This window comes from Mastigoproctus giganteus, chromosome 12, assembly GCF_048544385.1.
Source record: "Mastigoproctus giganteus isolate SK-2022 chromosome 12, ASM4854438v1, whole genome shotgun sequence".
NCBI classification, from domain to species: domain Eukaryota; kingdom Metazoa; phylum Arthropoda; class Arachnida; order Uropygi; family Thelyphonidae; genus Mastigoproctus; species Mastigoproctus giganteus.
The window spans coordinates 87,210,622-87,222,907 of NC_143586.1; the positions used below are offsets into that span (position 1 = coordinate 87,210,622).

Below are 12,286 nucleotides of genomic sequence, written 5' to 3' on the forward strand. Positions count from 1 at the left end.
CCAATTCAGTAATAGGGAGGGATTTCTTTGGGAGCTGTTTGTCATCCTTCTGATCTTCCAGATAAGTGTGGCTGGTGTGGAACTGGTTATAGTGGATGTGAATTTCATCCAAGTCACTTTTTTGCTGATTTTGTATACTTTCCTGACCTTAGCTCTGGCTCTCTTGAATTGGATTATATTATCTATTGTTGAATTTTTGCCAAAGAGGCTCCAGGCTCTATTCCTCTCTTTTTTAGCTTCCACCATGGTTTTGGATACATTCTAATGTTATTTTGTGTACTTTCCTGACCTTAGCTTCAATTCAGAGCAGGGTTGTTGCTTGTTCACAGAATCGTTTGGCACCTGGGGCCTGTTGATGGATATGTAATTTCAACAAATTTCTTTTTTTGTAAAGTACTACCCGAGAGAACCACTGGTGAAGAAATATTTCATGTTACTAATGAATATATGGTCCAAAATGAATTAAATTGGAAGGATTGTGTTGGTGTTTGCACAAACGGAGAGGCTTCCACGACAGGTCGGTTAAGGCTTTGTAGCTAGAGTGTGCAAAATGAATCCTGACATACGATATGACCATTGTCTTATTCACCGTGAAGCCATTGTTGCCAAGTCTTTGTGATCTGCTCTGAAAATCATGTTGGATGAAGTAGTAAAAGTCATTAACTTCATCAAATCACGGCCCCTCAATTTGCAGCTTTTTCCCCTGTTTTATGTCAGGAAATGGGATCTGAACACACCACACTCATGCTTCATATAGAAGTGCAGTGGTTGTCACATGGTAAAGTGTTAATGTCTGCACCTTCTCCTTTTTGAACTTAAGGAGGAGGTACAGACATTTTTAACAGTTGAGGGGCATGAGCATGCAGAGTTATTTGCAGATGATGAATGGGTGACTAAGTTGGCATATCTTTCCATTATTTTCATTCACTTGAATGAGCTGAACTGAAAAATGCAAGGCAAGAATGAAAATCTTTTTACAGCATGGATTCAAGGCTTTCAGAGTAAGCTTGATTTGTGGATACAAAGCATGCAATTGGGTCGATGAATGTACAAGATGTTCCCAACTGTATGGCCGCTTGCTGCTGGTAATAAAGTGGTGATGGACTTCATTAAAGAACATTTAGATAACTTGCAGCAGAAGTTCAAGGATTATTTTGGAGAGAGCACTGAAGATTGACTGGATTCGTGATCCATTTGTTGCAGATGCAAAATTTCTTCCAATGAATGTACTAGAGGAACTAACAGATTTGAAGGTGGACAGAACATTGCAATTAAAACATCGTGAAGTACAGTTGAACACATATTGGTTGTCAATAAGGAAAGAATACCAGACTATAGGGTGATAATTCTGTGGATCTGATAACTCCAAGATGGAAATTAATGTGTTATTACCATTTTCAACTACATATGTGTGAACTGGGCTTTTCGACCTTGACTGAAATTAAAACATCAAAGGAAGACTCAGATCCATCGATGAAGAAATGAGGCTTGCATTGTCAATGATTTCGCCACGCATCAGTCATCTCTGTTCAGAAAACCAGGCACGAGTATTACACTGAAGGTGTGTATAGTTATTTGGTTTAATACTAATAGAATATATATATATATATATATATATATATTTTTTTTTTTTTTGGTTTTGCTTTTGTACAGTGATTTAGGGTTCATAAAATGTTAATATATGCATGAGCCAATTTCTGTTGGATTGTTGTAACAATAATAATTGATTCTATTGTGACTTATACGTATTTATATTAACTTTGCCATAAACTATGCTTTTTGGAGGATTAACATTTTGATGTGCAGCGAAGAAAAAAAGGTTGCAGAATACAGCCTTAGGAGAATGCAATTGCAAGTCATATGCTCAGAAGTTTAAAAATACTCATGACATCTGTACCAAAACACTAGGGCCCGGGTCCAAATCCCGTCAATAACACGAGGAACTTTAGTGGGCTTTTTTCATTTCGTGGCTGAGTTAGTCAGTCTCAGGCGTTGATAACAAGGTTTTTCCCACCAGAAACTGGTTTTTTTTGTCCAGCAAAACAGGCAAATCGACCAGAGAACACACGCAATTTATAGGCATAATACATATATGGGTATATGTAAGAGATTATGGGTGGCCCTAATATAATAATTTGAATTTGTACACACACACACACACACAGTGGGGTTATTTAAAACATTGCATGCATCTGCAGGCATGACAAAACATTTACAACTAAAGAGGCCTCTCCAAATAATGATAACAAAATAGTTCTAAGATCAGCTTTCCTCTGCTGTTCATAATTTCATTACTCAAAAGTGGAGCTGCTACTGATTGACATAACATTTCAAAAAATATCTGTAGTCACAAAAGCAGCTCCACAATCCACATTTGATTATCATGCTTTATTGTATAAATATATTAACACTTTTTCTGCTGGCTTTTCCAACAACCTTTTTGAACCAAGTTTGAAAATCAAGGGATTGAGTCAATCTGCATTCAAGAGGACAAAGGACAAACCTCAATTTTATTGCAAGTACAGGTAATCCTCATATAACATGGTAGTTAGGTTCCTAAAAAATCTTGTGTAGTGTGAAATGAAACCAAGTTACATAAAGTGTGTTAGTTGTCTGATGGCACCAGGGGTCCCCACATCTCTGCATTGTGTACAAGGAGTTCAATCATGCTGATATTGAGTAGTTGTTAATTTCATGCCTTTACTTTTACAGTACTCATTTATTCCTAAGAATGGCTGCCCATATGCATTATGGCACAGTGCTTGGATGTCACTTGAATGCTTATATACATTTTTGTTGATGTTGTTGTTAGATTTGTTGGTGCATAAGCAACTTAGGCTATAATGCACATTTATATACATACTGGTACATTACTTCTAGTGTGCCATTTGATGCTTATATGTGTCAGATGGCAGTAAACACGTTAAGTTGTTCTTTAAAGGTTTTAATCTGTATTAATAGGAATATACGAGTCTGTTTCCTTTAGGGTTAGATGTCAGTTACATTCATACAGTTTAAATTTTGGCTGACTTTTTTCCCCAAGGATTTTTAAGACTAATTCTCAGTTATTATCAGTTCAATATATATATATATTTTTTAATTCTTTTAAAGTTTAATTGATGTGCTTTATTGGTTTAATTTATTATGTAATGGAATATATTGGTTAAAGAATTTAACGTAAGTGGCATTTTTTCTGTTTTATGTATATGGGTCTCAAGAAAGAAGCTTTTGTTATTAGACTAGAAAAAATAAAGTAAGGGTACCTTTCCTTCCTTACTCTTTTCAAATATTTTTTTGAAAAGAAGAGTTATTAAATAAAGTTTTTTTTATTATTATTATTTAATAAGGAGAGGAACAGTTTGGTTTCATGCCAGGAAGAGGAACAACAGATGCGGTCTTTGCTTTAAGGCAGGTGATGGAAAGATACAGGGAGATGCAAGCAGAGTTGCACATGGTGTTTATAGACCTGGAAAAAGCATATGATAGAGTGCCCAACAAGAGGTATGGAGATGCATGAGGGAGAAGGGTGCATCAGAAAAGTACATAAGGCTTGTGAAGGAAATGTACGAGGGAGCAGTGACTCAGGTTAAGAATAGTGTAGGTACGACTGAGAGGTTCTCTGTAGAAGTTGGACTGCACCAGGGATCAGCTCTCAGCCCATATCTGTTTGATCTGGTAATGGATATGTTGGTGAGAGAAGTGAAGAGTGAAGAGTAGAGCACCATGGAGTATGCTGTTCGCAGATGATATCATACTGAGCGAACCATCCCAAGGAAAGTTAGAGAAGAAATGGAGGAATGGAGGAAAGTGTTGGAAGAGAGAGGTATGAGGATAAGTAGAACAAAGACAAAATATATGGTATTGAATGGAGAAGATGAGAGTTCTATAAAACTGCAGGAGGAAAAGCTACCATCTGTTTCGAAATTTAAGTATCTGGGATCGAACGTTAAGAGGGATGGAGGATCGAGTGCAGAAATACAGCATAGAGTAAAATGTGGATGGTTGAACTGGAGAAAGATGAGTGAGGTGCTGTGTGATAAGAAAGTAAATTGTAGAATGAAGGGAAGAGTGTATAAACCTGTGGTTAGACCCGCATTGATGTACAGTGCTGAGACATGGGCAATTACAAGGGCCCAGGAGAAGAAGATGGAAGTGGCGGAGATGAAGATGCTAAGATGGATGTGTGGTGTGATGAGGAAGGACAGGATAAGAAATGACTACATCAGAGGTACGGTTAAGGTGGGCCTCTGAGTAAAAAAATACAGGAATCTAGGTTGAGGTGGCTTGGACATGTGGAATGAAGAAGTGAGGAGTATGTGGGGTAGAGGTGTGAAACGTTGGAGGTGATAGGGAAGAGGAAGGGGGAGACCTAAGCTGAGATGGAAGGACAAGGAGGCAGAGGATTTAAAAGAGAGAGGATGGAGGAGAGGGGAAGCCCAGGATAGGGAGGAATGGAGGAAAAGAATTGAGGGAAATGCCAACTCCATATAAATGTGGGAAGAAGGCGAAGAAGAAGTTATTAAATAAAGAGTTGGTTATTAAATAAAGAGTTTTACAAAAAGCAGAAAAGTAAATGAACTAGTAACCACTTCAGAAAAATCAGCTAATTTCATTGAAGCAAAGAGAAATCACCAAGTCACAAACTGCTTGGTACCTCGGGCCCTTTTAACAATGATTTACTATCTTAAAACTGTTTCTATAGTGTTGACACAACCCTTCTCAACACAATAAGTTATTTTCCTATCTTAGCCTGTAAATCTCCTACTTTATCTTTCTACAGTCCTCCAAGTCATAGAATATCTTCTAAATGACAATCAGGGTCAGGCCTAGCAGTTTGTAGTGTTCAAAAAACAAAGGCAGACAACAAGACAGTGGCTATTTGGGGGACAATTTTTATAAATTAACCCATAGGTGCAATGATATGCTACATGCAGATGGAAATGTAAGCTTTGACACCTTCATAAAATGATAATCTTCAAACAGCTTAGGTTGATAAGCACAACATTTTTTATAAACTTCACTAATTTGCATGTTGAAATACAGATAAATTAACTGGTTATTTGGAATTTGCATTTTCAAAATCAGAAATGTTTTTGGAATTCAAAAGCTTTATAAACAGGGACTCACATCTGGTGAGTATGGGCTTGGCACACCTAGGGTCCTGAGCTGGATATCATCATTCTCTTTCTTGGTGATTCCCTTCTACTTTTGACCCTCTCTGTCTCTCTAAGGCGCTTCCGTAGCCAGGTGGGAAGGAGCAGCAGTGCATAGCACACGCTTCTTGATTAGACTAGGGTTCGAGCCCATCACCACCAAATACGGAGGATGTGGAAAGGTCAGGAATAACCACCGCATATCCCGGAGCAATATGGCTTTAGTCGCTAATGCTCCTAAAAACCAAATAACTAACTCTCTCTCTCTCTCTCTCTCTCTCTCTCTCAGGGTGACTCGGGAATTTTTTTTTTGGCTTGTGCAGCATAAGCCTCAGGTTTTCTTGCACCATATAGCTAATAATAATAATAAACAGTTAAAGACGCACACAGAATCTACAAAAATATAAAAAAAAAATTTAAAAAAAAGTGAACTGAGGAACATCCAATGGATATTTACCAGTTATTCTAAAAATTACCGTATTTCCCCATGTATAAGACGCACCTTTTTTCGAAAAATTTGTGATCTAAAAACTGGGTGCGTCTTATACAGTGGTTGTAGATTTTTTTACTTGCATTTCCCGCTTGTTGTCTTTGCGCTCATTGTTTCACACTTGTTACCGGTATATTAGGTTACGTCAAAAGTGAAAGGAAATCATGCTGCTGAACGTAAGTTTGGTCCTCCTCCAACTGAGAAAACAATCCGAGACTGGCTACGGGAAGAAGAAACCCTACTGAAAACGCCACGGTAGAAGAAGGCCATTAGAGGCAAATCAGCAAAATTGCCTAATTTAGAGAGGGAATTGAAGATATGGATTGAGGAGCAAAGGGCAATTGGAATTCCTGTGTCCACAAAGGTGGTTCAGCGTGAGGCAAGACGAACTGCTGCTAAAAAAGAAGTTACTGATTTCAAAGGAGGACACAATTGGTGCTTCAGGTTCATGAAACGGAATGGACTAAGCATGCACCATCTTTTGGGCAAGTCTTGCCCAAAAGATGCCTGAAAACTGAGCAGAAGGTTCTTGAATTTCATCGTTTTGTCATTCAATGTCGAAAGACACCAGTTTGAGTTGGGACAGATTGCAAATATGGACAAAGTCCCCCTTCAATCTGATGTCCCAAGTAACAGAACTGTTGATAAGAAGGGGGTGAAAACTGTAACTGTGAAGACAAGTGGTCATGAAAAGAGCCATTATACAGTTGTTCTAGATTGTGTTGACGGAACCAAGCTGCCTCCTATGCTGATTTTCAAACGCAAAACAATGCCAAAAGAAGACATTCCTCAAGGAATGATTGTCCATGTTCATGACAAGGGTTGGATGGATCAGGATGGGATGAAGATCTGGTTTGAGAAAGTTTGGAGCAGGAGACCAGGTGGGCTCTTACGCAAACCTGCTCTATTGGTGCTTGATCAGTTCAGGGCACACATAACAAAAAACACAAAGAAGATTGCAGCAGAGCAAAAATCAAAACTTGCCGTCCTACCCTGACATCCCAGCTTCAACCACTTGATGTCAGTATTAACAAACCCTTCAAAGCTGACATGAGAGACGAATGGAACCAACGGATGAAGTCTTCTGGGGACAATTTGACACCAGCAGGAAGAGTGAAGAAACCAACTATAGGAGAAATTTGTACTTGGGTGAAAAGATTCTGGGATAATATCAAGATTGAGATCGTTGTCAAGTCATTTAAGAAGTGTGGCATTTCAAATGCCATTGATGGAACTGAGGACGAGGCAATATATGAAGACAGTGATTCGTCATCAGACACAGATGAGGACAAGCTAATGGATGGGAGTTTTGACAGTGATGAGTTGTATGAATTTTATGATGAATAAAACTTGAGGTCAATAACTTTATGTAATACATTTTTTTTTCAAATTTCAGGCCAAAAAATTAAGGTGCGTCTTATACATGGGGAAATACAGTAAGTTGCTTGAATGATGAAAGAAAACTATACCAAAAGTGAAAAATGCAGTGAAAAAAAAAAAAAAAAAAAAAAATTCCTTTAAGATGCTATCTATTTAGGTTGATCTTCAAATTATCTAATCTATTGCAATATTAAGTTATACATTGCATATTTCAATATTCTAGTTAATCTAATATAATCTTAGTGTATGTCATGAAGAAAATTCACTGGCACAGAAATACAAATGGAAAAATGAAAAAAGTCCAACGTACCTGCAATAACAACCTTTCATCTGCCCACACCACAGCCTTTTTCCAATCTATGACTTCCCCAAATGGAAGTTCCCAGCCATTGCTAAGTAACACTGGAATGCATCCAACTTGCAGTGCTTCCAGGAACCTAAAGGAACCCAATCTCCGTCCTCTGGGAACCAGACAAAATGTGGAATTTTGCATGAGCACCTGATAATCATGTCTGCAAAGACACAAACAAAGAATGCCACTTTAAATAACTGAATATACACTGAAATTACTATTTTTTTGCTTTACTTTTAATATGGATATATTGTGTGTGTGCACGTATGGGTGTTTAATCGTGCACAAGTTGCTATGGCTATAGTGTGCCTATTCATAGGAATGCTAAAAAATAATTAATGTGAAGCCAGCTCAATTTCATTTCAGGTCAGGAACTATTCAATCATAAATTCCAATTTGTTTCAAAAAACAGTAAAGTTCATTAATATTTGCCTCCTCTCCAATGATAAGATTTAATGTCATCGATTCTCAGAGATTAGCCAGAGAAAGAAATATTGAAGTTCGATGTTGTTGATAACGTGGACAGTTAATAGAAATATGTTTAACCGTTAGATGTTCCGAGCAGTTTGAAGACTGAGGTGGATCATCGCCTGTGAGTAGATGGTGGTGGTTGTTGTTATTTGGTTTTTAGGAGCATTAGCAACTAGGGCCATATTGCTCCGGGGATATGCGGTGGTCATTCCCTGACCTTTCTGCATCCTCCATATTTGGTGGCTCACGGGCTCAAACCCCGGTCTAATCAAGAAGCGTGTGCTACGCACTGCTGCTCCTGCCCACAGAGGGGCCTGAGTAGATGGAGGTGAGTCAGATGAGTATGGCCTATTCTAATCTGTGCGAGTATCACTTCTTCTCAAACTGTCTGAATGCTCGAGTGCCAAAATTTTGGGTCTTATTTCAATTAGAAGAGCTTATTATTTGTTTGCTTATGCCATAGCTCTGTCCACTGTGCATGGTATGATGCTTGAATTATGATATTATAATCAGAAGCTGGAATGAAGACAGAGGTTAAGTCTAAAGTTGATGGATTTTTAGCAGAAATATCAGCCAGTTCATTCGCTTTAATGCCTGAATATGCTGGAATCCAGCAAAAGTTCACTAGTTGTTGATGGTCTTCAATTTTCAACAGCAAACTCCTGATTTGATTTAAAACAGGCCGATCCTCATGAGAGGGATTCTGCATTGCTCTAATTGAGCTGAGAGAGTGGGTGTAAAGTAAATATTTTGCAGATGAGTAAAGAGTCAAATTTTCTAGTGCTAATTGTATTGCATATAGTTCTGCTGAAAAGCTGCTGTACTCAGGTGGAAGAGAAGCTGGTATGACAGCAGAGGGGAAACACTGTTGCTGCTTCAACATTTGAATGAGATTTGGAACCATCCGTGTATATCAATAGGAAGTCAGCATAGTTTTAAATATAGCTAGCACGGAGTTGTTGCACATTTGGAGTCGGTAGACAGTTCTTTTCCCATTGAAGAAAATATGTATCACTTGTCAGTTGAGGAAAGATGGTCCATGGTGGATGAGAGTAATTTTTTTTACCTGTTGCAAAGAGGAACATTCATTCCAATTCTGTGTTATTTCAAGGAGCTGTATGCCTGCTGGTCATATTTTACTTGGTTTATTTCTATAGAGATTGCGAAATGGTGGATTAAAGAAGTATGGCTGAATAGGATGCGGAGAGCAACTTCGTATTTTGGCTGCATATTTAAGTAATAACATTCTTCTGCAGAGGTACGGGGGGGGGCTCATCAGCTTCAGTGTATAGATGTCCTATAAGCACCAAGAGTGATCCTCAGCGCATTGTATTGTGTAGGATCCAGCCAACGTAATACCCCCTTCAGGCAGAATCATAAACTGGAGCACCATAACCCAAATGGGATCTAATCAATGCTCTATATAAGAGCATTAAAGTTGTACAATCTGCTCCCCAAGACAAGGCAGATAAAGCTCTTAACATGTTCAGCTTTTTCAGACAGGTAGTACATATTAATTTAATGTGCTCAACGAAGCTTAGCTTGCTGTCAAGGATCAATCCCAAGAATCTGATATTATTGGCAATTGGAATGGTGCAATTTGATATCCGAAGTTCAGGGTCTATATGCAATTGCATTGATTGAAAAAGTAGATCGCAATTGTTTTCTGATGGGAAAGACAATATCCATTGAGCTCAGCCCACCTTTGCACTTTGAGGGCCATCTGCAATTGCCGTTCGATGGATCCCATGTTCTGAGAATGGCAAGAAATAGAGATATGCCTCCACAGTATTTGGGAGTTCTTTTGTGATGGAATCAATTCTAAGGGCAAATAGGGTTGCACTCAATACTGACCCTTGTGGTACTCCTTCTTCCTGAAAGAATGTAGTAGAAAGAGTTTTGATATCGAACCTGGAAAGTACGGCTCTGGAAGAAGTTCCTAATAAATATAGGCAGGTTGCCTCGTAGACCAAGAGTATGAAGGTAACTAAGAATGCCATACTGCCAGGCGGTATCAAATGCCTTCTCTATATCTATGGAGACCATAACAAGGTGTTTGTTTTTCACATAGACATTGCGAATTTCAAATTCAGCCTTGATCATCAGATCTAAGGATGACCTGTTTTAACGAAAGCCATGTTGACAATTATTGAGTAGACTGAGTTTCAAATGATCCAAATGAGTCGACTGTGGATAATTTTTTCAAGAATTTTACCAAGGCAACATGACAAAGAGATTGGCCTGTAACTATAAGGACTGGAGGGATCTTTTCCAGGTTTCAAAAAGGCTAAAACTGTAGCATGGCGCCAAGAGGTTGGATAAATATTTTCCAGGAAGATTCAGTTAAAAAAAAAACTAGCAGCAGTTGTAAGTTTTTATCATTGAGATGCTGCAGCATGGCATAATATATGCCATCTGGCCCAGTGGCACTGATTCATGTAGTTTTGACGGCCTATAAAAGTTCACAATATTGAAGAGGATAATTATATGGAAGTGATAACAAAGTTCGAAAGTTGTTGGATCACTGTTCAGTGGTGGTCTTAATTTTCTGGAATTCAAGAGTGTAGTTTGAAGCAGCTGAGACTTGGGCAAAGGTTTTGCCCAAGGAATTCGCAATACCCAGAGGAGAAGAGATGGTTGGAAACTTCCCAGAAAGCTGCCTAATTTTCTTCCATATTAATCTGGAGTTGGTGTTTCTATTGATAGTAGATGCGAACCGAGCCCTTTAATCTTTCTTGGCTTTCCTTAGAATGAAACATGCTTTTGCCCTTAGCTTCTTGTAGCTAATTAGATTGGGTGTAGCTGGAGATCGATGGAATAAATTAAATGCATTATTTATTTTTTTCTTCTTTGCTTTTGTGCACTCTTTGTTCCACCAGTAGTTAAAGTGCCATTGGGTCGGGGGATTTGATAATGGAATTGAGTATTTAGCTGCAACTAAAAGATGGGATGTGATATAATCAGTGACTTTAGCTATAGGCTGTAGTTCAATAGTTTTTTTGTCCAGAGTGATTGCTGACTGAAATTTGGCCCAACTGGCTTTAGAGAATTTCCAGTTCCTGCAGGGTTGGTTTAATGGCAGTTGTGTAATGAGCAGGTTACAAACAATTAAGAAGTGGGCATTACCCATGGGATCATTTAATGCATACCACTCTATAGTTGGGACCAATACTAGAGAACAAATAGAGAGATCAATTCCTGAGGTGTGTCCATTTGGGAGCTGTACGTGAGTGTGTGTGCACCAGTATTGAGTATAGTGAGATTTTGGGCCTCTAGAAATCTTTCAATGAGTCTATCCCGTTTATCTAACTTAGGAGTGCCCCATAAGGGGTGATACCTGTTAAAATCCCCTAATATACAGAAAGGTGGAGGAATCTGTATGATGAGATCTTCAAGATTTCTTAAACAGTAAGTATGGTTTGGCGGTAAGTATAGATTGAGACAAGTGTTATGCCAATATGGAGAGTTATACGAACAGCAACAGCTTCTAATTCAGTCTGAAGAGGAATATGTTTAGTTGGGATCTTTGGATTTATGAGGATTGCCACACCACCATGGGCAGCATTAGCTGTATTACGATCTCTTTAATAAAGGCAGTATTTCTTTATCGAAGGAGAAATTTGTAAGGTTAGGCAAGTTTCCTGGAGACAAAGGACAACTGGAGCAAATAAGTTAATTAGATCTTTGATATCATCTGTGTTGCAACGAAAGCCTCTGCAATTCCATTGTAAAATTGTGTGCATCATTTAGGTTTTGTTGAGGATGATTCATCTGACTATTTTTTGAATGAGGAGCATTTTTTCCAGTCTTTTTTTGGGAAGGTGGGGTGTCCAATATCCATTGTCATTTGCATGGAGTTCTAGTATGCGTTCCTCAAATTCTGAGTGGACATCAACTTCCATGCTGTTGGTGGGCAATTCAGTTTTCTTTTTCTCTTTAGTGGTTTTCAATTTTTCACTGTCAAGCAGGACCTTGGGAGTATCGGTCGGGATGCTAATTGGAGTGTTGGTCACTTCGCTGGTTTTAGCTTGAAGTGTGTCTTTTCCAGAGTTGGCTAGTGTAGTTTTAATCCAGTTAGCTGTAGATGTGCTAGGTGGAATTGATACATCAGTTTGAACTGCTATTGAGTGAGAGCTTCGAGTGTGAGATGCATAAGAACAGCTGGGCATTGTCAACATAACTTGTCTACGTACCTCACGGTATGTCACTTTATGTTCTGTTTTATACTTTTGTATTTTCTTCCCTTTTTTTTCCCGCATTTCACACGATTTTGAAAAGGCTGGATGACTTTCTTTGCAGTTGGGGCAAATGGGAGTTGAGGCTATACAATCTGCTTGTGTATGCTCCTTGGAACCACAATAGAACATATGGCATCACCTCTACATGCCTACTGAGAGTGTCCATATTTCTGGCATTTAAAAAAACGAATGGGATTAGGGA

The 12,286-nt window shown here is 38.6% G+C and overlaps 1 protein-coding gene across 1 annotated transcript in view; it reads right to left on the reverse strand.

The window, feature by feature from the left end:
• ttv (exostosin glycosyltransferase 1 ttv) overlaps positions 1 to 12,286 on the reverse strand; it is a 432,006-nt gene that overhangs the window by 92,617 nt on the left and 327,103 nt on the right. Inside the window, exon 2 of the mRNA XM_090386681.1 lies at positions 7,334 to 7,535. Within this exon, the coding sequence (XP_090242807.1) occupies positions 7,334 to 7,535 (202 nt within the window). The remainder of the gene's footprint in view (positions 1 to 7,333; positions 7,536 to 12,286) is intronic.